General features: G+C 43.1%; 2 protein-coding genes and 2 long non-coding RNA genes across 5 annotated transcripts in view; 3 read left to right on the top strand and 1 right to left on the bottom strand.

The window, feature by feature from the left end:
- The first annotated feature begins 2583 nt into the window (after positions 1-2583).
- On the top strand, positions 2584-12876 carry VSX1 (visual system homeobox 1). The gene is made up of 5 exons (XM_083432867.1): positions 2584-3085; positions 6340-6418; positions 8193-8316; positions 9527-9707; positions 11052-12876. The coding sequence occupies exons 1-5, from the start codon at positions 2638-2640 to the stop codon at positions 11321-11323; spliced, it is 1104 nt and encodes a 367-aa protein (XP_083288993.1). The 5' UTR covers positions 2584-2637; the 3' UTR covers positions 11324-12876.
- Positions 3351-24379, bottom strand: LOC310674079. Of its 2 annotated transcripts, none has more exons than XR_014509391.1 (3): positions 24034-24379; positions 22543-22666; positions 3351-3625 (listed from the first exon to the last, which is right to left on the bottom strand). It is a non-coding gene; the product is annotated as an uncharacterized lncRNA (long non-coding RNA). The 2 variants fall into 2 exon arrangements; XR_014509392.1 differs by lacking the exon at positions 3351-3625 and adding an exon at positions 9204-9272.
- Positions 24380-24425: 46 nt separating this feature from the next.
- ACSS1 (acyl-CoA synthetase short chain family member 1) overlaps positions 24426-27892 on the top strand; it is a 31859-nt gene continuing 28392 nt past the window's right edge. The window contains exon 1 of the mRNA XM_083432858.1: positions 24426-24969. Within this exon, the coding sequence (XP_083288984.1) occupies positions 24618-24969 (352 nt within the window). The 5' untranslated portion in view covers positions 24426-24617. The remainder of the gene's footprint in view (positions 24970-27892) is intronic.
- Positions 24976-27168, top strand: LOC310674080. The gene is made up of 2 exons (XR_014509393.1): positions 24976-26256; positions 26840-27168. It is a non-coding gene; the product is annotated as an uncharacterized lncRNA (long non-coding RNA).

The following is a 27892-nucleotide window of genomic DNA, read 5'->3' as shown; positions in this document are numbered from 1 at the left end:
CTGTTAGTCCCCTGCTCTGTGAGTCTACCATAAACTCCTGCCTAACTTTCTTCCTTCAGACTCCCATGGACTCATCCTTGCCTTAATTGGAAAAGGGTTTTTCCCTGTCTGGGGGAGAAGACAATGGTACCTCTATTGGAAGATGCCATAGTTCAGTGGCAGAGCACATGCTTCCCATGCAAAAGGCCTCAGGCTCAATCTCTGGCATTTCCAGCTAAAAGGCTCAAGTTGTGGGTAATGAGAAAGCCTGTGAGCTGCTGCCAGCCAGAGTACAGAATTTGGGGCTAGAATGATGAACAAATGGCTTGAACTTCTGTAAGGCAGCTTTGCAGATACAGTCTGGCTGCCATGGCTTACAATATATATTACTTCTAATGGGATGTTTTGTAAAGCATGCTGTGTTTTTAATAAATCATCTGTTCCTCCTGTGCCATCAGCACTCCCTCACTACATGGAGAATTAAGACAGAACAGGCAATTAAAGGTATCCAAGGGTTCATTGCCAAGAAATCTGATGGTTCTTGATTTTCCAGGTCTGAAAGGCTGCAGATGATATTGGGATGCCTCCACTGTCTAATTAATGGTTATGCTAAATATGCTACAGTGTAGACCCCCACTTATGGGACACGGGTGGCACTGTGGTCTAAACCACTGAGCCTTGGGTTTGCTGATCAGAAGGTCGGCGGTTTGAATCCCCACGACGGGGTGAGCTCCCATTGCTCGTCCCTGCTCCTGCCAACCTAGCAGTTCAAAAGCATGTCAAAGTGCAAGTAGATAAATAGGTACCACTCTGGCGGGAAGGTAAACGGCGTTTCCGTGCGCTGCTCTGGTTCGCCAGAAGCGGCTTAGTCATGATGGCCACATGACCCGGAAGCTGTACGCCGGCTCCCTCGGCCAATAAAGCGAGATGAGCACCACAACCCCAGAGTCGTCGGTGACGACCTAATGGTCAGGGGTCCCTTTACCTTTAGACCCCCACTTACAGTTATGCTGCATTAGTATCTCTGAACCGACACCCTGCTATCTTGCTAGTGGTTGTCTTTAGCATTCTTTATTACTATCTGTCGCCATATCACTATGACAGAATGAAGAGGTGGTTAAGGGGTGACAATATCCAGTGGTCCTGAGGGGAAGACCATAGCTCTGTGGCAAAACATCTGTTTTGCATGTAGAGGGTCCCATGCCAATCCCTGGCATCTGTAGGTGGGGTTGGGAGAGAACCCCATCTGAAATGCAGAAGAGCTGCTGCCAATCAGTGTAGGCAGTACTGAGCTAAATGGACCACCTGTCTGACTTGATATAGCTTCCTATGGGCTATGCCTTGAGAATTCACAAAAGGGCAACCAAAATGATCCAGGGGGTGGAGCTACTCTTCTATGAGGAAGGGTTGCAGCTTTGGGGACTTCTAGGTTTAGAGAAAAGGAGAGTAAGGTGACAGGATAGAAGTTTGTATAACACTGGAATTCGTAGGCACCCAATGGTGGAGGATTTTGGACAGATAACATACTTTTTAATGCAGCATATGGAACTCTCTTCCACAAGAGGCAGTGATGGCCACCAACTTGGATGGCTTCAAAAGAGGATTAGACAAATTCATGGCAGTATGTTTCTGAATGCCAGTTGCTGGAAACTGCAGGAAAGGAGGGTGCCGTTGCGGTGAGGTCCTGCTTGCAGGTTCTTGCAGGGTCTGGGTGGCCTGCAGCCTCTTCTTGTGTGCCAGTGACGGGGGGTGGGGTGGACGGTGTTGAGGGCAGGGAGATGGGGGAACACACGCTGAAGCCGATGGGGCTTGCGCACCTCGTAGTGAAATCTGTTGTTGATTAGTCGTTTAGTCTTGTCCGACTCTTCGTGACCCATGGACCAGAGCACGCCAGGCACTCCTGTCTTCCACTGCCTCCCGCAGTTTGGTCAAACTCATGCTGGTAGCTTCGAGAACACTATCCAACCATCTCGTCCTCTGTCGTCCCCTTCTCCTTGTGCCCTCAATCTTTCCCAACATCAGGGTCTTTTCCAGGGAGTCTTCTCTTCCTTCTCACGAGGTGGCCAAAGCATTGGAGCCTCAGCTTCAGGATTTGTCCTTCAAGTGAGCACTCAGGGCTGATTTCCTTAAGAATGGAGAGGTCTGATCTTCTTGCAGTCCATGGGACTCTCAAGAGTCTCCACCAGCACCATAATTCAAAAGCATCAATTCTTCAGCGATCAGCCTTCTTTATGGTCCAGCTCTCACTTCCATACCTCACTACTGGGAAAACCATGGCTTTAACTATAGGGACCTTTGTTGGCAAGGAGATGTCTCTGCTTTTTAAGATGCTGTCTAGGTTTGTCATTGCTTTTCTCCCAAGAAGCAGGCGTCTTTTATTGTTACCCTGAGCAAATAATACCCAAGTCAGAAAGTGGAGAGGGAAAGAGGGAGGGGGAGCAGGGGAAAGAGTGATAGGACCGCGAGGAAATTGGTGGCAATTAATTCTCAGGGAGTGACCCCCCCCCCTCCGTCCCGCGCACACTTTCCCTGCAGCTGATTGGCGCCGGGCGGCTTGGGGCGCGCAGGATAAAAAGCCTCGGAGAGTCTCTCGGCGCTTGTGTGTAGGCGCCCGGCTGCCGAGGAGAGGCGAGCAGAGGCGGCGGCAGCAGCAGCAGCATGACGGGCCGCGAAGAGATCGCGGAGGGCAAAGCCAAGGGGAAAGCGCTGACGCCCAGCGGAGGAGGCGGCGGCCCCGAGAAGGCGCGCTTAGGGAGCCCGTCGGGTGGCAGCCTGCGCTCCAAGGGCTTCGCCATCACCGACCTGCTGGGCTTGGAGGCGGAGCTGCAGCCGCCCGCCACCTCCTCCGTGACCGGCTCGGGCTGCGAAGGCGGCGGAGGTGCAGCGGGACTGGCAGGAGGTGGCGGCGGAGGTCCCTTGCCCATGGGCTTGGGCTTCTTGTGCGGCTTCGCCACGCAGCAGCCGGCCGGGGCGCATTGCCTCCTGCCGGCGCACCTGCCCTTTCTGCAAGCGCGCCCGGAGCACCATCACCACTCGCACCACCACCCGAGCCACCACCCGCACCAATACGGCCCCGGAGCCGAAAAGCACAAGGAGAACATCTCCGGTAAGCGAGATCCCGCTTGGGGCAGGTCCTCTCCGGAGGGAGGGGAACCCAGGAGAGCGACTGCCGTGGGGCGAGAGGCCGGGAGGGGTGGAGGAGCGCAGGCCGGGTTAGATCGAGCAGTGAGCGGCCGGAGGAAGCGCACCAAGCAGGGCAGGAGCCCGACCTTTGCGCAGCGTGGCTGCTTCGGAGCAGCGCTGCTTTCCGCAGGGCGCACGGACAGCACAGAGCCGCTGAGAGGCTGGCAGGCAGGCAGGCGCCTCAGTTCCTTTTGGACACCTCCGAAGTTCCAAGATCACTTTGAAAGAGTTGCTGTGTGCCACCTTACGGACCGAGAGATCTTTTGGTAGGGTCAGCGGGCTGGAGTCTACTTACCAGATGCGTGAAATATCCTCAGTTGGTAGGTGCGTGCACTGCACGCCATAGATAGACAAACCAACCAACCAACCAACCCGTTAGGTCTTCATACTGCATGGGTCTTGCATTAATGGGCTATCACCAATCTTTATTTTCCAGCGCAACATGCAAATTTGGTTCCCATATCTAAAGCTGATAACAATCTTAAGTTTAATATACAGTGGTACCTCGGGTTACATATGCTTCAGGTTACAGACTACGCTAACCCAGAAATAGTACCTCGGGTTAAGAACTTTGCTGCAGGATGAGAACAGAAATCGTGCAGCGGCGGCAGCAGGAGGCCCCATTAGCTAAAGTGGTGCTTCAGGTTAAGAACAGTTTCAGGTTAAGAACGGACCTCCGGAACTTAACCAGAGGTACCACTGTAGTTGCTAACAGATACCCTGTGCCTTTTAAAAGCAGTATAATATGAACCACCACAACATGAGGTTTCCTCAACTCTCATTACATCTCTGTACAGGCAAAAGTGCCACCTGTTGAATCCTGGAGATCATGTAGCTGTTAAACAGGACTTGTCTGTGTCCATGAAAAAGGTGTTTGCACCCTGTCCTTCCAATAACCCACATTACAGCTTCACAACATTATAACACCCTGCGGTGTGTTGAGAAACAGTAACTTGGAAACATAGAAAGAATCAGACCACTAGTCAATCTAGTCAAATTTTGTCAACATTGACTGGCAGCAGCTCTCCAGAATTTAAGACACGAGTCACTGCTAGCCCTTCCTGGAGATGCTGAGGATTGAACCTGAAACCTTCTATGCACAAAGTACATGTTTTATCACTGAGCTACGGCCCTTCCCAAAGTGAGCCCATGCCCAGCCAGTGAGCTTCATGACTGAGCAGGAGGTTTATCATATCTGTCACCAATACTCTAGCCCCTGTTCTAGCCAAAGGCAGAGCTACATGGATATGCTAATGCTTTACATGAAATCCTGGTGACCTGATCTGCTGGGGGAAAGATTTGGAAGGAGATGATTTGGAGCTCCAGGCGGCTATTTCAGAACCATTAACTGTTGGCAGACATTAAATAATTTCTGCAAATAAAAGTGCTGATGAGAGAACTCCAAAAAGATCTGAAACAATCCTTATATGGATGGGCCATTTAGATGACAAGCTTCTGCATGTGGGAACACACATGTACAAATATTTTCACATGTGCAAATGTTCACACAGATTCGCCAAGGACCATTTCTGTGACATTCTGTTTATAAGGGATCACTTTTGGATGTGCAGATGTAAATAGGTGTGGAAATATTAGGCAAACAGCTTGTTGGGACAGGTGAGTCCATGGGAAGAATCTAACAGCCTTGCTTCTTACAGCACTATTATTGGGTGAGGAGCATGGGTCAAATATTGTGGCACAGTGTTTTCCAGTGTGTGATTTTGGTAATTATCTCTGTGGGTGAACACTAGGACTTGGAAGTTATATGCACATTTTCGCTCATGCATGTTTTCACTCAAATCCTTTTCATACAACACACACAAAACCATGCTTGAGTTTCTCTTCAGTAGTTATAGTTCATTTAGCTGCAGTGTTGAACATCAGCATGGCCAATGGCAATCAAAGGTAGGCCTTTCTCACTTGATTGAAACCCTCCACCACGGTGGGGCTCTAACCAGGTAGGAAACACCATGGCACTGGGCTTCCTCAGGTTTCCCATGGGATTGAATCACTGCTGTGCAAGCGTGTGATGGCAGCCTCTGTCTTTCCAGGGAAGAGATTAAAGGAATGCCTGCTTGAGTTAGTAATCTCAGAGGCAGCACGGCTGCCAGCTGAGAGGTCAGCATAAAACTGAAGGAGGGAAAGGGGGCACTAAAATACTATTGAGCTGAAAATTTCAGCGGCTGTTTGAAGGCGTTGGTTCTTACAGAAGTTTGCTCAGCTAGAGTTCTCTTGGGTTTTTTAAGGGTTCTGCAAAACAGTATACATTGGAATAAAAAACTGTCCTATGCACTATGGGAGAACGGAGGTGTTTCAAAGTAATTTGCTTAAACAAGCAATCTCATATAATATTTGATTCTGTATATCTTATGCATTAATAAAATATTGAAATGGAAAAATAAAGGCTGTTTGATAACTTTTATTGTGATTCAGAGAAGGCTCCATCTAGGACCAACTAGGTTTACTTTGGAGCCCCCTATTCTGTTGGTCCCTTGGTAGAAGAATTGGACTTCTGATTCCATTCCTGCCTTAGCCTTCTGCCCACCTGCTCTAGTTGCTCTGCTAGTGCTGAAAAGCTGGTGTTTGTGGCAGCTTCCCTCCCATTTATTTTGCCAGGCAGTGGAGATGGCTGGAGTTGACCTATATTCCTAATGACTGAGGAGAGCAGTTTCAATCAGCTCTGGCCACTTGCCAGCCCTGTTTGTAGTCCTGGTTGGCAGCTACCTGCCCCCCTCCTTGGTGCTTGCCACAACAGGGACTATTGGACATAGGCTGGTTCAAAGGTGGCATATGTGGTAGGTAACAGTCAATATATGCTCATCAGTGGCTATTTCTTGACACTGAAGATGCTGTACTAAGTAGAATATTAGTTGGCACTGCAGCTGTGAAATGCCCTCCCTGGGGAAGTCTACAGAGCTCCCTCTCCCATTTTTAGATGGGCCTTAAAAGCAGAGTTGCCATTAACAAATTCTACTTCTGAAAGCTGTCTTGTTGGATTTTTACACTAATTTTGATTTTCTTTGCAGTAATTTTTATTGCTCTTTTACAATTTGGAAACGGCTTTGGGGGGGGGAATCTGTTTTAAACAGTGCATATAAATAAGTTGAATAGAACAATGCTTATATGGGGAAAACTTTTGATCTATATTTATGTTTTTCTCCCCAACCCAAATAATAGATGAAGACAGTTTGTCGGGGGACAAGAACAACCTCAAGGCATCCGATTCTCAGATCAAGAGAAAGAAACGGCGGCACAGGTATGACAGATAAATATAACTAGAGTCTTCCCAGACACAGCTTGTAGCATTAGATCCCAAAGTTAAACTTTGTAAGTACGCTACATTCTCTCTCTTTAAAATCTCACTTAAGCTGCAATCTTATATTCATCCACCTGGGAGTGAGGATCATTGAACTCAATAGGGCTTACCTCTGAGTAGACACACACAATAGGATTTCACTGTTAGCATTTCTGTATTGTATTGGACAGTACTGTATAACTTTTTAAAATGAGTTATCTGGTTTGTAGATGTTGGAGAAAGAAAGGGCCACTTGATCAGACATGTGAATTTTTGCTAGAGAATTCTGGCGCTTGGGACAAGACAGAAATCACACTATTTAACCTGGAAGTCCTAATGGTTAGTTGTGGTTACTCAGTGGCAAAGGAAAGACACTTTGCACATGGTCAGAATCTTTTTCTTTTTTTATATGCTCAGTGCTAAGCCTCAGCAGTGAAAACAATATATTGGGGAAAACCTGGCTCAAAGTAAGCCCTGAAGGCACAACATAGCTCAGTAGTAAAACCCATGTTTTCCACACAGAAGGTCCCAGGTTCAATCCCCAGCATCCCCAGTTGAAAAAAGGATTAGCAAGTGATGGGAAAAGCCTGAGACCTTGAAGAGCTAATGCCAGCCAGTGTAGGCAGTACTGGGCTGGATGGACAAGTAGCCTGACTTAGTATAAAGGTGGCTTCCTATGTTCCCAGGTTAACTGGGCCATCCTAACCATGTCTACTCAGAAGCAAGGCCTATTTAATTCAAGGGGGCTTACTCCCAGGTAAGCGGGGTTGTAATCCTATACATATCTAAGGTTGCACTGTCTTGAAAGCACAACAGTAAACCTCTAGGCAGCATGAAATCTGATTGAGATAGGAGATTCTGAGTTAATTTAAATCACATGTTGGTAATGAAAGGATTTCTCTTCCATTTTAGACTTGAAGACCTGGTAATATTTCTGGATTTTACAGAAAAAAACAAATTCCTAGGCAGATGGAAACACAAATGGACACCCTTCTATGCCAGTTCTTATTTTGTACAGCATTCTGGAAGTTATAGTTTGCGATCTGCCTGCTTGTCTGAGCAGCAGAGCTTGGGATGGACTCTAGCTCCCTCTTGTTCCCATTACCTTCCACAAGAGCAAGGTAATTTAGACATCAAGGTCTCAGACCAGGTTGGAACAACTCTAATCAGCCCATCAGTAAACCAAATGGTCAAGGATGATGGGAGCTGGAGTCCAGCAACAGCTGGTGGCTACTAGTTCCCCAACCCTGCCTAAGGCATCAAAGATTAAAAGTCACAAATAACCGTGATGCTTTTATATTAGTGAAAACATTGTGGGCACTTTTCCCATAGAAAGCAATGCCAAAAAATATAGCTCATGTGTTAATTTCTCATTCCTCCTGATGTTCCTAGATTATATAATTCCCATCATCCCTGACCATTAGCCATGCTGACTGAGGCTTATGGGAGGTGGAGTTCAATAATACTGGGGACCACCAAATATTATCTGAGGCCTGCAGGATGAATGCAGTCCATAGGCCATGTACTCCATCACACACACACTCTCACACACATGCAAACACACACACTTGCAGTTCCAGGCAAACAGCAAATACAGGAGTTTAACAAGTTCACTTGGTATTTCTCACTCGGGACTGTATAATTCCAACCTACACATCTGCTACTAGAGCAGAAAGTTGTTTCTAAAGGATGTGGCACGGCCATCTGTGAATTACTGAGTTTATTGTCCCTGTAGGACTGTGTTTACTGCCCATCAGCTGGAGGAATTGGAAAAGGCTTTCAATGAAGCCCACTACCCGGATGTGTATGCCAGAGAAATGTTAGCCATGAAAACAGAGCTCCCTGAGGATAGGATACAGGTATGTTGTTTGTTATTGTTAAACCACCATAAAGTGTGGAAATGGAAAGTTCATTTAGGGAAGTTTTTAATGTTTGAAGTTTTATTCTTATTAATATTCTGTTGGGAGCCACCCAGAGTGATGATAATGATAATGATGATAATAATAATAATAATAATAATAATAATAATAATAATAATAATAAAAAATATTTATTATTATTTACAGTCCTCAGTAAAGGCTGTCTGTATTGAGTGTCAACACATTCATTTAAAGCACTGATCAAACACAAGTCATGGGAGCTTACTAGACCCTCAGGGCAAGTAGGAATGGATATTTTCCTGGACTACAATTCCTATCATGCCATGTTGGCTGAGGCTGAAGGAAGTTGAAGACCACAGCATCTTTTATTTTCAGTAAAAAAAAATGTTGAGTATCTGCCTGATGGGGAATTTGGCACTCCAGCCCATCTGACTTTGAAACCTTTGGATTAAGGAGTGGCTGGGTAAATAGCTCTAAGGAATTATTTTTTCCTAGCAAATTGTGCAACAGTGCAGGAGGCTAAGCTGTATAATCTTCCAGCTATCTGATTGTAATTCAGCTCTATAAAAATGTATGTAGATGGACAGGAATGGCCCATTGAAATAAGTAAAAAATAACTGATGTTAGCTGCAATATCTAGCCTGCACTTTCCAATATTATGACTCTTCTGACACTGTAAATTTGCACCAACAGGGTGCTGGTACTATACAAAATTTAGAAGTGATATGATCCCAGACCAGGTAGTATTTCACAAGTAAGGCAGTAGTATTAAGAAAGAAAAATAACAGCAAAAGGAGTGAAGGTTAACTTTATCAGTTAATTTATGTAGTATCATCTTCACCTGGAACCTCTCAGGTGGGCACTATTGCCATTATAAGAGAACAAAGGAGGTGTTCATGGCGGGTTCCGGCACTTCTGTTTCTAGAAAAATAGCACTGAACACAATGAAAGGAAAAAGGATTTCTACTGCTTATTTAGTGCAGGAATATGATTGAGAAACTGTTAATTTGGTTGTGTGTGTCTTCTATTTCATTTATGCCAACAGAGAACTCAAAAATTACTTAGAACATATGCTTTCTTGATGTGACATGTTTTATTTGATGTTCTTTCCTCTCCTCCTTCCCCTCAGTCCTCCACACAAATATGGATACTTTTGCTAAATATATACTTCTTGATGTACATCCAAAAGGTTTGGTTTCAAAACCGAAGAGCCAAGTGGCGAAAGCGTGAGAAGTGCTGGGGCCGCAGCAGCGTGATGGCAGAATATGGTCTCTATGGTGCTATGGTGAGACACTCCATCCCACTACCTGAATCAATCATCAACTCTGCCAAAAGTGGGCTTGTGGGCTCCTGTGCCCCCTGGCTGCTTGGTAAGCAAACATATAGTGCTCTGCATTCGTTGGTTGGGCTGAAACTCAGTTAATTAAGTGGGAAGGGCTTTCAAAATGAAAGACACTACTGGGGTAGAGAGCAGACTTCACAGTATTCATCCCAATAGTGTTGCTGAGTGCATTTGTGGGCACTGCTGCAATGATGGTGAAATCTACCTTCCAAGCCTCACTGACAAGGATCCCACTGTGTTGTGGTGGGTGTGCACTCATGTCTTGTTCATGCTTGCACACATACAACTTCTTATAATATACAAATCCAATCTCTATTTACACCCTATACACCTGCTCTCTAGCCCAGTAATGCTTGTCATTTTGAAAGCCCTTCTCAGTTCATTAACTGAGAAATAAGGAAGTGATTGTTAGCTGACTTGTCATCACTTTTATAAAACACTAGAGTGAAATTTAGATTTAATTACATAAAGCGACATTTTGTTCTGGTGTTAAGCACAGATTAACCTTTGGTTAAGAATTTTATCAGAGCTGATAGAACAGCTTTCTTCCTAGTCCTTCAAACTTCCTCCTTGTACGACAGGGACATTGCATGGAGAAAATAGCTGCCTTGCTTGTGAAATCCCCTATGGAGATCTCGCCATGCATGAATATCAGAAGCAGAGCTACTGACCTGTCTTCCATGAATCCAGTTGTATGATATCTTAGTATGCATGGCTAATGATGGAACCATGTGGATGGGGAGGGCAGATCTGTTCATGTGTTTTACATGAGCAAGCTACGGCATGTGTTGTACTGCAACGAATGCAGCCGTTGATGACTATTATTTATTTTTATTTCACAATATTTATATACTCTTTGACTGTAATGAAACCTCAAAGTGGTGTACAACAAGAATAAAACGATAAAATTATCAGTTAAAAAAAGTTAACGATTTTAAACATTCAAAAAATAATTAAAATCAATGATAAACTAAAAACTGTATTAAAACACATGTCAATATTTAACATGTCTGGACAGGCTTGCCTAAGCAAAAATGCTTTTAACCTGACACCCCAAAAAGTAGAGTGATGTACTCCTGATGTCGGTAGACAAGGAGTTCTGAAATATGGGTGCTGCTGCAATAAAAGGTAAATTTCTTACAAATGCAGAATGAGTATTGTGTGGCACTTGTATTAGTACTAGTTCTGCAGATTGAAGCAATTGAGTGGGCATATATGGGATAAGGTTATCTTGCAGGTCTACTGATTTCAGTGGGCTGCTATGAGTTTACCCCAACGAGTTTCAGTCAAGCTAGAGTACTAGCTTTCTCAGTCACTGTTAGGTTTAATCAGTATTCTCTCTCAGTGCTCTCTCTGGTCTTTGCTTTTAAAGGAATGCATAAAAAATCAATGGATGTTACAACTAAGCCCGAAAGCGAGGAAAAGGGGAACAGTGACTGGAAATCTCAACGCCCTGAAGAGGAATTAAAAATTAAGCAGGTAGAGCAGGAAAGAAGCTCCACTGACAAATTTACCTCAATGGACAATTCTGATGACATTGCAATGGATCTCTCCAGCACAGCAAAGCATGAGAAAAAGCATGACACTTTGAGACAGTGTCTCAGTGGAGGCCCCCAGCCCAAAATGAAGGACAGTGAGCACTAAGAATCAGAAAGAGGAGAGATGTGATACAATAGAAAATAAATAAATAAATGAAGAAACCTCTTCAATGCTATGGGAAAATATATTTATTAATTAATATTAATTAATATTTATTAGTATTTTTCAACTAACTAATGCAACATTTTTTAGATGGGACCTTTTTTAGATGGTGCCCATCCAAAATATAAAATTTATTTTTTCAACATTAAAGTTGTTTATACGTAAACAAGATAAATTGGGGTTACTGACTTTTTTCCTTTAAAATGTCTCACTAAGTCACCTTTTATTATCAGCTCCAGAAAAACGACCAGGGCATCCTCATTCTATAACATGGGAGAGATTAACCTGTGACCCTCTGGATGCTGGACTACAACTCCCATCATCCCTGATGATTGGCCAAGCTGGCTGAGGCCAATGGGAGTTGCAGACCAAAAGCAACTGGTTAGCCACACCTGCTATAGCAGAAAAAGAAACGGAAGACACTCCATCTAAGCTAATCCAAGGTGTGGTATTGACAAAAGTGCTTTGGGTGTTGTTTTCAGAAGTGATCAACCTTAGGGAAAATTTGTTTCTTAGATTACATGCTACTATAGGACAGGAATGGTTAATTTCTATATTTCTGGTGACATTACAAAGATTAGGGAGGGGACACAACAAACCAGCCTTGGCAAGCAATGCCTAGCGATTTAAGGGCTTAACATGTATCGAAGACATGATGTTGGAATGTGTATGGAGAACCATGGCTTCTTTTCCTTCCAAGTGAAACTGTCAGCAAAAAGCATTTTGTGCACATCTTGAGTCCTACAGGGGGTAAACTATCTGTTGAACTTTCATTCTATAGTAAACAAGGTATACTTATACCAAACTCTGAAAGCCACCAGAATCTGTTCTGACAGCATCCCCTTTAATTTCACCAGGATTCACACCACCACCACATGCTGGATTGAATCCTCTTGCCCAGATAGAGAGTTCTATGGAACACATGCGTTATTTTCTTTTGTGTCAGAGAATGCTGTGTACAGCTCTAGAAAATGAGAATCTCAGTCTATAACAAACACTGTGCTGAACAAATTATCTTTGGACACAAAGACCATTTCCTGACCCTGAAGAAAACAGTTAGATCTTCCCTGCACGAAGCTGTGTATCAACCCTCTTTGTTTAGAAGATGCTACATCAGGGTACCTGTGTTTACAATATGCAGTAGGTCCAACTGATGCAGGGAAGCAGATGGTATCCGGGAACACTGTGGACTATCTCCTTGTTCTTGACTCACTGATTTCACCTTGAGCTGCAGCACATTTTACTTGATAAGGAATCTGTCCCTTTACCATGATTTGAGCATAATAAATGGAATTACACTGTGCATTTGTACAAATTTGTATTTGGGAAAACATATGCAATAACTCTACATTTTTGAATGTTATTTGACACGCTATGCATAGAATTCACACTTGTATTAAAATATCAAGCCATAGAACCCAGAAATAAAAATTCCTATTTTGTGAAATGCCATAGGAAAAATATTTTGTAATTATGTCTGTAAAAGTGTTAATGTTTGATATTTTTTCCTTTGTCTTTTTATATTTGTCTAAAAGCACTTTAGATACCTCCATTTTCTGAATGTTCCTCTACTTGTTTTGTTTGCCACTTATTTATTATTATGCATTCACAAATAAAGCTCTGTGTTTGTTTGTGGCTTTTGAAGATATATATATATATATATAGTAGCTGCTTGATTTTGAGAATACAGCTTCTAAGCAAGTCCTATTTTGGTTACAAAAACCTTTGTTGATGAAAGAGTGAGACTTGGGTGGCCTACACTTTTCAGCAAACTGCCCTTCTGCAAAGACTACATTGCTGATTTGACATCAGCCTACTGTATTTGAACCTATGTATTAACATAGAGCAAATGTGTGAGCTTGTGGGGTAGCCTGTTTCAAAATCTACAGTCACTCTGTGTACAATGTGCAGAATAAATCTTCACATGGCACTAAGACTGCTATCAGACAATACAATGCTTCATTACTTCCTATAAGCTATCTGTCATAGAATCATAGAATTGTAGAGCTGGAAGGGTGCCAAGGGTCATCTAGTCCAACCCTTCGCAATGCAGGAATCTCAGCTAAAGCATCCACGACAGATTTCCATCCAACCTCTGCTTAAAAGCCTCCAAGGGAGTCTGTTCCACTGTCAAACAGCTCTTACTAACAAAGTTTTTCCTGATGTTTACTTGGAATCTATTTTTCTGTAACTTGGTTCAAGTCCAACCCTCCAGAGCAGGAGAAAACTTGTTCCCTCTTCCATGTGACAGCCCCTGAGATATCTGAAGATGGCTGTATCTCCCCTCAGTCTATTTTCCAGGCTAAACAAACCCAGCTCCTTCAACTGTTCCTCATAAGACTTGGTCTCCAGACCCTTGATTATCTTGGTTGACCTTCTCTGCACATGTTCCAGCTTGTCAACATCCTTCTTAAACTGTGGTGCCCAGAACTGGGCACAGTATTCCAGGTGTGGTTTGACCAAGGAAGAACAGAGTGGTGCTATGACTTGCCTTGATCGGGACACTACCGTTGATGCAGCCTAGAACAGCATTAGCTGTTTTTGTTCCTGCATCACACTGTTGACTCAGGTTAAGCTTGTGGTCCACCAAGACCTCTAGATCCTTTTCACTAGTAAGCAGATGTCCCCCATCCTATATTGGTGCATCTGGTTCTTCCTGCCTAGGTGCAGAACCTTACATTTGTCCTTATTGAAATTCATTTTGTTAGCTTGCGCCCAGTTCTCCAATCTGTTAAGGTCATTTTGAATTCTAATTCTGTCTTCTGCTGCATTAGGTACCTCTTCCTGTTTGGTGACATCTGCAAATTTGATAAGCATCCCCTTAATTCCTTCATCCGAGTCATTTATAAAGATGCTGGACAACAAAGGCCCAGTACAGAACCCTGCGGCACCTCACTTGTCACTTTTTCTCAGGATGATGAGGAACCATACATACTGGGTTCAATAGAATGTCCAAAGTATCTGAATATAGATAGCTAGATAGATATAATCCCTCAATATAGGAGCATTTAGAATGATCCAGTTTCTGCCTACATTAAGATTATTAGAAAATTTCTCCTACTTTTTCCTCTAAAGAAACCAAGCAGTTATTGAGAAAGGGAGAAATAATTTTGTTTACACAGCAATTTAAATAAATAAAATTCATGCACATGACAGATCTTTAGGTGACATGCCATAGCCCCAGACATTGTCTGAATGTCCTTTAGAAACAGCTTCTTAGACAACATGAAGAGCTGAATATGCTGCACTTAACAGGCAGTGTGGGGTCCCACTGTCACCTAGAGGTACCAAGCAAAATGTGATGACACACAGGGCACATTGGGCTTAGCATTGCCTTGCCCTCTGATGTTTACCTGATAGCAATATCCTGCTGGTAATAACAAGTCCCCCACCCAGCAGCACCGGTTCTAGCTTCTCATATAAAGGCATTGATACATATCCCCCTCTCACGTGTCAGATCAGGGTTTTGATTTCCTGCTTTTGGGCACCTGAGAGTCCTGGATTTCAGTGCTTGACAACAAGGGAGACAAAGATGCCACAGCAGGGCTGAAAGCAGTTTTCACTATGTCTGAGGACAGTAAAGAGAAGTAGTTACAGGAGCCTCAGTTACTAGGTAACCCGTGAGCTTAGGACTTCCCAGAGATACAGTGGACCACTGGTACTACAGACTAGAAAGGTGCTTTTTACAAGCTTCAATCATTGACCAAGAAGTTATCCATGAGGGTGGTGGTGGTATAAAGAGACAGGGCTCAATTTCATATATTGATTTTCTTAACTAGATAATTTTTTTGATGTAGCTTTATAGTCTTCCAAAAAAAATTGTTAGCAAATACATAATTTTTAAAGATGTAAATTACAGGTGGCTTTGGGGACAGCCTGGCTGTGGGTTGTAATCCAGAAAGTAAAATAGTATTTTTAAAATGACTACACTTCATGCCATTTGATAAACTCGTAGTACATTTTCATCTTCCATGTAAGACAGAATTGGCCCCAAATCACATTCTAACAGACATATTGAAATGTTTCCAATTTTTTCTGCCAGACAAATTTTATCTGAAAATGATGTAAAGGTTTTATTAAAATCTAGGTAATTCCAGTCTGGAAAGATTCCTAATAGAGATCAACATGTGAACAAACATGTAATGATATTCCCACCTGGAAGCAGGGCTGGCAGGTTGTCTACACAGCAAGAAAATGTAGAGAGAACTGTAACAAAAACATGAGCTATGAAAATTTTAGGAAAATATTGTTCCGAACATCATAGTAATGCAAACACTATGATCAACAGATGCTCCGGATTGTTATCCTAATGCATGTTTTGAAACACTCTCAAAATAACTAGGTTTGGCTGGAATAAACAGGAAAGGATGAAAAGAGATTGGCGAGTAAGTAATTATTTGTGAGTGACTCAAACGCTGAGTTCCTAAAAGTGAATTTGCAGTGAACATGATAAATAATGATGGGTAAAGGCTTATTTAATCAGAAATTAGGCTTTACAAGAGCCGAGGTTTGGCACATTTAAAGCCTAATCCTGATTCGGCAGCATTTGCAAACAAATTTATCTGGGCCGTGCAGTGCTGGCACTAGCATTTTGTTGTATTTATGACCACACCCCTTACATGACACAGATGGCGCATCTCTTTGCTTGTCACATTGGAAAACAGAAGCCAGATATCATTGGAAATAACAAAAACAGAGAAAACATACATATTAAAAGCAGGAATTTCTAAGCTTCAGTTTTTCAACCCTCTCCCTTTTAGGCACCGTAAAATCACCTCTGCTGTGACCCACCCCATTATTCAGGCTATGCTGTTATATCTAGAACCTGTATGTCTATTGCTTTGACATCTCTCTGAACAAGCCCTTCACACACACCTTTCTACTCTACAGATGTCCCAACACAATCCTAACTATGTATGTCTGAATAGAGAGGAAGTATTTTGTGGATTCTTCTAATACAAAACACATTGTTGAATAATACAAAAAGGGCTCATGATATGTAGCCTTGGTTTTTGCTCTCTAAACCAGTATGATTAACCAATTCTTGACAAGGAAAACCTCAAATAAGGTTATGTAAGTATTAGAGGGTGGCACTGCATCTCAGTTAAAGGGGGACAAATTTTGATTGTGTTGCAATAGAAATATAATAAAATAAAATGGTATTTACAAGCCAACCTCTTTCATATTAACATTACCCTAATGATTATCACTACTACCAATTATTGTGATGATGCTGAACCATTGGTTGGTTGGTTGAAGTGATCTGAACGGGGCTAGTAAGCAGCAAGAATAAACAGTACAAATGCTTTTCTAGAAACAACCATCTCTCTCCATCTGGAATGTTTAAAATAGAAACATGCATAATGCTGTAAGTAATTCCACATTCTTTTTAATTTATCTGGGTTACAACAACATTTTCTTTCATATTTACATCTTTTCACTTTGCCATATGGACAGTTAGATCCTAGGATTTAAGAGTATTTGCTGAATTAATGATGAGAGGTGTGGGGGTAGGGAGGACATAAAAAATGAAATGTGAAAAAAATGAGATTATTTAGATTTTAATTTGTGGAGGGGGTTACGAGATTGACTGGATTATATGTTTCTTTGGCTTTCATAAGAAGACTTTCCCCCATTCTTTTTAATAATGAATGACTCATGTTCACATAAAAGGGAAGGCTGTGTGCATTTGTTGCAGAAACATCTGTATTCTGCCATTACTGAATGATTTAGGAATATTAATTTTTAACTGGCATTTTATCTAGGTTTATCCCATCTTGCTGCTTGATAAGAGTTTCAGATTGAAAGATTAAGCAAATGTGATGTTTAAAGAGATTGCCCCCCAGAGGGTAATACAGGTTATTGCACATGAGAGAGAACATGAAGTGTTCATTACTATCCAGTGAGTCATATAGAAGAAACAAGCTGTGTTCCCCGTCTGCCCCCAAGATCACAGATGAACTGTGGGATTATGATCCACGTGCCTTTTCCGTAGTTCTGGTTTGCATTGCTGATAGCAAGTTTGCCTTGAACCTCCTGCTCTATCCATTTTCTCCCCCCCCCCCATGCATGTAGTTACACTGGAGGCCTTAGTGTGCATATATTCAATCAGTAATGCCTATTTCACTTCTCCATGAGAACAGCAGTCCAAACTATGGTTAACCACATTTTGTGTGGCTGCTGACAATCTGGCAGTGCAAACAATGCTGCATCCAAATCTTGCTCAGTGGTGACTGGGAGGGGCCACAACTAGCAGAAAGCGCTGAAGCCAAGCAGAGGTCAGAAATACAGGCAGACTGCAGCAGCTAGGTTACTTGTGGGGGCAAAGTACCATCTGCATATAAAACCTTTATTGCGGTATTTACACTGGCTGTCTATCTCCTACTGGGCCAAGTTCAAGTGACTTGACAGATCACTTTATCTACTGTATGTTTTGGAAAATACTTTGACCGTTCATCCACCTGTTTTCTATAGGTTCTTGAGAACCTATGTCATTGCCAAACTGAGCACAATGATTCCCAAGGTGGGAGTAGCAATTTTCATTGACATTTGGATGCCAATGCCATCTTGAATCAAGATGGCAGATGGTAACGTGACTTTGTCCATTTTTTGGCATAGGTTTGGCCACCTCTTGAGATATCATCGCCAAACTCAGAATGAGGGTTTCTGAAGTGTGGGCAACCATATGTGTCGATTTTTTAACACCATGTGCCATTTTGAATCAACATGGCAGACAAAAACATGACTTTGGTTTGACTTCACCGGATTTTAGGCATGACGGGTCCAAACTCACAAACTGCACAGTCACTCAGAGCAGGACCATTGTGCTATCTCTTTCATACATCTGTGAACACCTGCTGAGGTCCATCCTGCTGAGGCCCTGGCACAATGGATGTGCCAGGCCACATAACACACCACAACCAGACATGCCAATCTTTACTTATGATTGAACAGGCATTTTGGACACTTAAGATATAGCTATGCTGGGATACGTGTCCATGGCCTTCTCCCCTGCAAAATTTATGATATGATTTGCAAATAATACTTTGGTAAAGCTAAGAAGAAAGAAAAGGGCTAAGATCCCACTGATTGGCTAGTAAAGGAGTAGCGTTTCTACTAATACATTCCTGCTAAACATGTGATTGATTGTTCATTAAAAGGGATCTGGATGCACAGGCCTGGTTGCTCTGTGTGCTGTATTGGATTTATTGCATCATCATCATCATCATTAAATTTATATCTTAAACAGCTGTTTATTTTGAATATACTTCTTTACTTCTCTCCTTGTTAATTTTACTTATCCTTCAATATACCTCAGAATTTGTATACACCTATAAACATCTCTGCTTTGTGCATCAATAAACCATATATTTCACAAGATACAAAAAAATTGTCCTGTAGCACCTTAGAGACCAACTAAATTTGTTCTTGGTATAAGCTTTCATGTGCATGCACACTTCTTCAGATACATATATTTCATATTCTTGTTACATTGCAGTAGCAAAGTTCAGGAACAGTCCTGCTTCAAAACTTGTAATTCATGCAATAAACAGAAGAGGGCACTCTTCAATTATTTTTCACTTGTAGATCAACGAAACTGTTGAAGAAGGAAAGTCCAGTACACCAATGAATTATTGGCCATTTTCATTAAACGCTCTGGATCACTAAGCAGCAATTATAGCTATTCCTTAATTATTAAGAGATCTTGAATATACACTCTTCTTCTGTTTATCTAGTACAAGCAAGTAAATTACAGTGGTCGGTGGCGAAGCGTGGGTTGTCAGCACCCGGGGCAAGGCAAGTAATTTGCGCCCCCTAACCCGTGGATTTGCACCCCCTAACCCTAACCCCCAGATGTTGCGCCCGGTGCGGCCGGCCCCCCCTGCACCCCCCACGCTACGCCACTGACAGTGGTACTTCGGTTTAAGAACAGTTTGATTTACAAACTCCTCAAAACCGGAAATAGTGTCTTGGTTTGAGAACTTTACCTTGGTCTACGAATGGAATCCAAACGGTGGAAGAGCACCAGCAGTGGGAGACCTCATTAGGGAAAGTGTGTTTCGGTTTAAGAATGGTTTCAGTTTAAGAATGGACTTCTGGAACAGATTAAGTTCATAAACCGAGGTTTAACGGATTAAGTTCGTAAACTGTATAAGGATTCTGGCATTTCCATGTAATTTGGCACTCGTCACAGTATTCCGTGTGTCAGAAGCAGTTTAGTTATGCTGGCCACATGACCCAAAAAAGCTATCTGTGGACAAATATTCAGTTCCCTCGGCCTGAAAATGGAGATGAGCCCTGCAACCCATAGTCAAATTCGAATGGAGTCCATGGCTCCTTTACCTTTTTACCTTATAGCCAAAAAAATCCTGGGAATTATACTTCGGTGAGGGTATTGAGAACTGTGATAGAAATCTCTAGCCAGCTCATAAACTACTTTTCCTAGTGGTCTCAGGATAGAGGAGATGACTGTTCAACCTAGCTTAAGCCTGTAGCTTTACATATGCCCTTTGGGAACGTATGCTACTAGAAACTGAAAGCCAAAATTTGCCTGGTTTTTTTCTTTAAACATATAAAACTCAGCCACCCAATACTGCCAACAGCACCTAGATATATCTGTCCCTGTGTTTGTTTTCCACCACCAACACCATCTCTCTTTCTACTTAGGTTTTTAACTTCATACCTCCTCCATCAATTTTGCCCTAATATCACTCATCCTCAACACCTCAAGATGGTTTTCTTTCCTGCTTTCTCAGGTTTCTTCCCACTCAGCTTCACACCTGCCCATTGCTATCATTTTTTCTCCCCTTTCTATGGTACAAAGACATTCTGGACACCTTGTCCTCTAGGTTTCTAGTATAACACGTTATCTTTCTTCACACACAGTGACAGGTATTTTCACCAAGAAAACCTGAGAAAACCACGGAGGCCATGTACATAGCCAATATACAGTATCAAGCCATAGTTATAAGAACAGAAAATAATATCACAATAGGAGCTGACTTTTACAGCAGAGATTGCCATGGCCAAAGTGATCAACGAAATGGAGTAACTCCCCTATGAAGAAAAGCTGCAGCCCTTGGGAATATTTAGTTTAGAGAAAAGTCAAACAAAAGATTACACGATAGAAGTTTATAAATTTTTATATGGCATGTGGGTGGATAGAGAAAAGGATTTCTCTCTCTCATAGCACTACAACTCATAGATATCCAATGAAGCTGAATACAGTGGTACCTTGGGTTTAGTACTTAATTCGTTCCAGAGGTCCGTTCTTAACCTGAAGCACCACTTTAGCTAATGGGGCCTCCCACTGCTGCCGTGCCGCTGCCATGCGATTTCTGTTCTCATCCTGAAGCAAAGTTCTTAACCCGAAGTACTATTTCTGGGTTAACGGAGTCTGTAACCTGAAGCGTATGTAACCCAAGGTCACAAGATAACAAACTAAGGCCCAGTAGTAGGCACATAACATTCCACATGCCAAGAGGAAGATGTTGAGTCCACTTCAACACTCCTCCCCTTGTATCTTACTTGTGAGGTTTGCAGTCAGTATCACAAATGCATGTTTTGCTAGACAAGCACAGGGCTTGTGGACAGAGAGTTTTTTAACTTCTTAGAGAGGACATCTAGAGTTCCTCCAGGTGGGAACTCTGTAACAAAGGAGACAATCCTTTCTACTTCCTTCTGCCTGTGAGGAGACTTTCTCTTTCCACCATGACTCAAAGATGACCAGATGTACATGCCTAAAGTTCCTGCATTAAGCCATGTTAGCTAAGGCTACCAACTTTTATTTTACTGTAACTTATACGTATTTTTGCTCACTACTTTGCTGTATTTGCTGCCTGCATTGAAATGTAAGTAAACCCTTTTTCATTTATCTTCCTAAAAAAATGTAGTTCATTATTTGGAATGGAGGTGAAGAGGGGGAGGTCAACAGACGACAAATAATTGGGATTAAAATGTGTAATTGGCTAATTCCTAAGCTTTAATGAGCTGCAAAACTTACAAATGTTTTACTCTGCTAAAAAGACTTCACAACCAGTTTTTATTTTTAAATTTCTCCCACACACATTGGGAAAGGAGGTTTAGATCTAAATCTACAGATTTAATCCTCAGTCCATTTCCCACATTACTGAGTGGGAACACCACCCAACCAAACTTCCCCTCTACCAGACTCTCACCCCAGGTTGCCTCCCACAGTGCCTGCCAATAATTTCATAGCCTGACTGACAATAGGAGATGCCCCATAACTCCCGAAATCAGCAGGTAAAAAAGGTAAAGGTAAAGGACCCCTGGATGGTTAAGTCCAGTAAAATGTGACTATGGGGTGCGGCACTCATCTCACTTCAGGCAGAGAGAGTCTGTGTTTGTCCACAGACAGCTTTCTGGGTCATGTGGCCAGCATGACTAAACCGCTTCTGGTGCAACAGAACACTGTGCACATGGAAACGCTGTTTACCTTCCTGCTGCAGCAATACCTATTTATCTACTATTTATCTACTAGTGTGCTTTTGAACTGCTAGGCTGGCAGAAGCTGGGATAGAGCAATAGGAGTTGACCACCGTGGAGTGGATTTGAACTAAATCAGCAATCCCTTGGTGTCAACTCTGCCACTCACAGCAGAGCCTGTTCTTATAGCAAGGCTGGCTACGGACCACAGCCACACCTCAACTGTATTCACACAGCCAACAATCAACCAATACCTTGTACTGCAATCAGCACAAACACTCACTTATATATCAGTGCAGGCAAATATATCAGTGGACAAACTGATGCAAGCAACAAAACATGCACACTATCTTGCTGCCTGGGAGAGTACACCAGGCAGGGGTGGTGCCAAACAGACTTCCCTGATTAGTCTTCTGTTGGTCTGCTCCATTCAAGCAAACACATGAATTAGATATATCTGTTTCTGTGGAAAACACAATCCTCTTAAACAGAGAACTGTAAAGGTAGCATTCCCCAGTTCACAAAAGGATACCAATTATCACCGTTAGTAGAAATAATTACAGTACTCTTTCAGCAGCCAGCATACATTTTCCTGCAAACAGATTTTTTTGAATGAATAATGAAGGCTTAACAGATGGGAAATTGTTTCCAAATGAAGCATAAGTATCTCAATGATTAGCATGGGAATAGCAATTCAATGAGAGCTGAGTTCCTACCAGAACTGTAGAGGGAAAGTAGCGTTTAATCCTCCTCCTCCTTCATACCACCCCAAATATATTGGCAATATTACATTTTCAAACTCAGTCTTAAACACTGTTGATACAGAACTGATATTGTGATCTGGAAAAATGAAGAAACAGAAAAGGCATTGAATATACAGTCATACCTCATGTTATGTTTGCTTCATGTTACGTTCTTTCAGGTTACGTCCCGCGGCAATCTGGAAGTACCGGAAAGGGTTACTTCTGGGTTTTGCGCTAGCGCATGTGCAGAAGCGCCAAATCGCGTGTTCGCACCTGCAGATACGGCGCTTCAGGCTGCGCTCTTTTCATGTTGCGTACGGGCCTCTGGAACGGATCCCGTTCGCAACCAGAGGTACCACTATATTCCCCTAGAGCAGAAGCAGGGAACCTATGGCCTTCCAGATGTTGTTGAACTCCAGCTCCCATCACTTCTAGTCAGCATAGGCAATGGTCAGGGATCATGGGAGCTGTAGTAAAATAACGTTGGGTGGGCTACATGTTCCCTTTCCCATCCCTGCTCTTGGCTTTTTCTGTTCTTCGCCAGAAGCGGCTTAGTCATGCTGGCCACATGACCCGGCAGCTGTATGCTGACTCCCTCAGCCAACAAAGCGAGATGAGTGCCGCAACCCGAGTCATCCGCGACTGGACCTAATGGTTAGGGGTCCCTTTACCTTTTTAACCAGGAATTCCTTAATGAACAGTGGATTGGACTAAGTCTGATTTTAAATAAAAACTACAGTGGTACCTCGGGTTAAGAACTTAATTCGTTCTGGAGGTCTGTTCTTAACCTGAAGCACCACTTTGGCTAATGGGGCCTCCCGCTGCTGCCACGCCGCCGGAGCATGATTTCTGTTCTCATCCTGAAGCAAAGTTCTTAACCCGAGGTATTATTTCTGGGTTAGCGGAGTCTGTAACCTGAAGCGTATGTAACCCGAGGTACCACTGTAATTTAATATGCGAAAAATGCAAGTAGATGTAATTTAAGTCTGAAGAGACATGGAATCCTATCTGCTTAATAAAAATAAGCATACATCACTAACATAATAATTATTTCTAATATAATCTGGATGAGAAATGGGTACATAGCTCGGTGGCAGTATATGCATTACTAGAGAGGCATGACAATATATTTTGTCCACCTATCACTTGGCTTTTCTGTGACACATCTCTTGGGTGCTTTGGCTGAGATGAAGACACCTCAACAGCTATACACGCTGGCACACTTTCTCCACAAGATTTCCAGATGAGGCAAATAGTTCAAAAGGTCCATAGTTAGCGTATGTTGGGGGTCGGAGGGCAAGCATTATACTTCACACATGAGGAATCGATAAAACACTTTCCATATTTTATCTTTTGCCCCCTGGTTACTTACGCCTAGCTTTGTGTCAATTTCTCTTTGGGGGAAAAAAGCACCTTGCCAAACCTTAAGGTACCGCACCAGTCGAAATTTATTTACACACCCACCTTTCCAACGTTTGCAATTAACGTTTCCGAATAGAAATAAGAGAAATCACCCGCAAAAGTCGTTTTGCTTTTCGGCTGTGGGAGAAGCTGCAGCTCAAAACGTGCGGTTTACAGAGAATATGCTTTTCCTCCTCAACAAACCTGTGATGCAGGTGAGGCTGAGCTAGAGAAAGAGACCAGCCCAAATGGGGTCGCCCTCAGCTTCGGCCGCGGCTGAGTGCCGATTTTTGAACTTTTTTCGAATCCCGCCTCACGGTTTAACGGCTTAACCGCTACCCGCTACGACGGTTTCCGAAACTCAGGAACTTTTCAGTTGTTCCTCAGACTTCTTTTTTTTTTTAAGTTTCCCCTCGCGCTCAGTTCCTCTTACGCCTCATGAGACGCAGGGGAAAAGGGCGGGAAAGGCGTGGTGAGGCGGAGGAGAAGGAGGAAGCGCGCAGGGCCAACTTGGCTGGGCCAACTCAGAGCCTCAGGCGACCGATTTCGAAAGCCGCTTCCCCTCCTTCGCCCCCTCGAAGGCGGCGCCGAGCCGGTTTCAGCGCCCCCCGCCGCTACACACCTGCCAAACCTTCGCCGGCGGCCTTATGGCAGCCACACCGTCCGCGGCTGTTGCCCTGAGCCGCTTGCGGAGCGCCTTGAGCAGGCGGCGAGGGAGGCTTCCCTGGTGGAGCCGGAGCTGGCCGGGCGCCCCCTGGGGACGGCCTCCGTGCGGCCGCCTCCTCAGCGGCGGCCGTTGCCTCTCTCAGGCGAGCGACCCCTTCCTGAGGGGGAGCTATGGCGAGGTGTCCCGGAGGGCGGCCGAGTCGCCCGGGGCTTTCTGGGGGGCGCTGGCTCGGGAGGCGCTGCTGTGGGACGCCGCGCACCACACCGACTGCGAGTGGGATTTCGCGCAGGGCCGCGTCCGCTGGTTCTTGGGCGGCCGCTTAAATGTGGCGGGTAAGGAGCGCCTTCCTTGGGCAGGAGGGGCGAGGAGTTGCCCCTGGCGCGCACACATCTTATATATATATAGCTATATATCGCTCTCTCCTCGGTCCGTCTTCTCATTCCTCGAGTCCTTCAGGTTTCGAAAGCTTATCTAATTCAGTGCCTGGAAGTCACCACCCAAGTGATATGGAAAGCCAGGCGCCTGCAAAGTGATGAGGTGGCTGTTAATGCGGCGAGGAGAAAGAAAATAAGGGGTCGAATGCGCTCTGCAGATGCTCAGAGGCACCTGCATTGTGTCAGATCGGGCCTTTTCGATCGGCCCTGCTGCGAAAAACAAAGTTTTAGGGCCTGAGCTGTGGCTTTCTGGAGCTGAGCTCGAGGAGCCCGCATGAGTTGTAAGACTACACAAGTTTTCCAGTGCAGAATGCCCTGGAAATCTTGTGCATCTGCAGTTCATAGGGTGCCTAGGCTAGGAAAGTGTTTTGGAATAAGACCTCGAAGAGTCAACATAAAGGGAAAAAATTAGCTGTGGCTTTTAGGATAATGCATCTTCATATTTAAAACACATTTTCTCCCCACCATCTGCTGTGCATTTGTGAAAGCCAATGTGGCCCCGTGAATAGAGTGGAGGAAATAGAGTTCAAAGTAGACAAACAAGTTTTTTCAGCAATTGTCAGCTCACATAATGGAAGCAACCTTTGTTTTGTGTGATGCAGGTGGCCTTCCTTAAAGATATACTGGGAGGGAAAGCAATATGCAAATAAGTGAATTGCTCATTATTTTTATTTCATTGGGTTTGAGATCATGGGCAGCTCATCATTCTCATATGACATGTTTTTTGATGCTGTGGTTCTTGTGAGGTAGGGAAGCAGCATTTTCATCTTACAAATTAATAGCATTTAAATACTTTGCTGCGGGATGGCAGGGGAGGGGGGGAGGCATTTTACCTCCAGTGGACATTTCCATTGGTGCTTGGAAATACCACATGGAATGCGGTTGAGCAAGCATTGCAGGACCTCCCTTCATATATCAACGTAGTCATATATCAATGAAAAAGGCAGATTATAAGAACAGAAGAATATCCTGCTGGATCAGGCAGTTGCCCATCTAGTCCAGCGTCCTGTTCTCACAGTGGGCAGCCAGATGCCTGTGGGAAACCAAGGAGCAGAACATGAGCACAAGAGCACTCTCCCCTCCTGTGTTTTCTAGCAACTGGTAGTGGGAAACATTACTGCCTCCAAAGTAATATGAACAAAAAACAGGTCCCTGTCCCAAAGAACTTACGAAGAACTTTTGCAGGTATATATATATATATTTACCAAAGAACTTAAAAGTCATAATTACTTAAAACTCTCTGAGAGCTCTTTTGGGTGGCAATTTTGCATACTCCTGGTTGCTTGCTGTGTACCATATTGAGAGTGTGGGAAGCAGAATAAAATGAGTACCCTTGCCGGGTGTGTGTGATTATGATGCACATAGGTTGGATATATACTAAAAGCATGTCTTTAAACATTTGAGACTGCCATATAGGTTTACCTAATATAGGAGATATGCTTATATTAATTGATTTATGATTATTTCAGGTGGCAGCTTTTTCCATTGATTAACCCTGAGAATGAGCATAGTCCCTGGATGTTGGCTGCAAAGTGCATGTCATTTCACATTGGCCTACAAACATTTCATGCATTAGACTTTGCAGTTATATTCAAATATTCAATAAATAACAGTATTAACTTGTTGGATCCATAATTCTGACCCCGTCAAGGGTTACTGTGCTCCACTAAAAAGAAAACTAGACCCCAAAGCCCTTTAATTTGCTGCCCTGTTTTTCCACAGAGTTGTTAAAAATACAAACCACCACTTGCTTCCTTCATTGTTTTAGACTCTTCACATCTGCTCCACAACCTTTTAACCACCTGGCTGACCTCAGATCTTCTGGAAACTATCATCTGTTTTAAAATGAGATTGGCCATTTTTTCTAGTTTGGGCTGATTCATTTGTAACTGTTGCATTAACAAGCTAGATATAGGATGGGCTTAGTCTGACTAGTAGAAAATAAAGAGTTGTCCTATCAAAAAGCTATGCAATGCCTTAAGAATGTAAATGAAACAGCTTCTAGAAGCTTTCCTTGCAAAAGAACCTATTATTAGATTTTTGAAAATCCCGCTGTTAAAAATAAGACATGTATAAATAAAGGCTTTGTAAGACATATACTGTACAGTATGTACTTTTACATGATTCTACAGAAAGAGTGAATGTATCAATACTGAAACATGGAAAGCTCAAGGAGCTATAGTTGGTGATGGTGCTAACCACTTAATTCAACACAAATTCTCTCAAATAGTTGCTATGGGCACTACATTTTTCTGGTACATGGAATGCTTGTTGCTAGGATGCCTCATTTGTGGAAGTTGAACTTGGCTTTGTAGTAAAAGCACTATTTGTTCCCACCCCTCCTGCTTTTAAAACTTGGATAGTAAATGAAACTGTTAGCAGATGAGGATGTGATTTCTCTTTATTAGTGGTTTTCTCCAGGGTCTGTAATACTAAAATGCTTTGTGACAATTTTTTTTTTTGAAAAATAAAAATCTAACTTGACCACAGTTGACAATTGAAAAATGACCCACAACCGCTCCCAATATTATGTACTTAGCATGAGACTGAATTTTTTTTTTTGCTCCTGCATCCCTTTTCCTTTTTGCCATGTTATAATGGTTATGATATTTCAGCAATTACAGAAGTATAAATAACAAAAATGAAGATTAACCAATAGAAAAACAGTTCCATGAGCTTTAACATTGATTCTGTTACTTTAATGGGATGGACAAGCCATGCACCATCAGTCCCTGCCTTATTTTTTATTTGGAACAGACTATTACTCCCACATGCCCTGCTTTGAAAGAAGCTGAATATACCGAAGGTTTTCCCTGTCTAT

The sequence above is a fragment of the Podarcis tiliguerta genome, assembly GCF_965153285.1.
Source record: "Podarcis tiliguerta genome assembly, chromosome: 3".
In the NCBI taxonomy this organism is placed as follows: domain Eukaryota; kingdom Metazoa; phylum Chordata; class Lepidosauria; order Squamata; family Lacertidae; genus Podarcis; species Podarcis tiliguerta.
The sequence above is the reverse complement of the archived record's forward strand: the minus strand, read 5'-3'. Positions and strand labels throughout refer to the sequence as shown.

Excerpts from the sequence above, each read along its gene's own strand:
- VSX1 (XM_083432867.1), top strand. The coding sequence starts at position 2,638 with ATGACGGGCCGCGAAGAGATCGCGGAGGGCAAAGCCAAGGGGAAAGCG. Across the intron at positions 3,086-6,339 it reads GCACAAGGAGAACATCTCCG|ATGAAGACAGTTTGTCGGGG; the intron begins GTAAGCGAGATC and ends CCCAAATAATAG. Across the intron at positions 8,317-9,526 it reads TCCCTGAGGATAGGATACAG|GTTTGGTTTCAAAACCGAAG; the intron begins GTATGTTGTTTG and ends TACATCCAAAAG.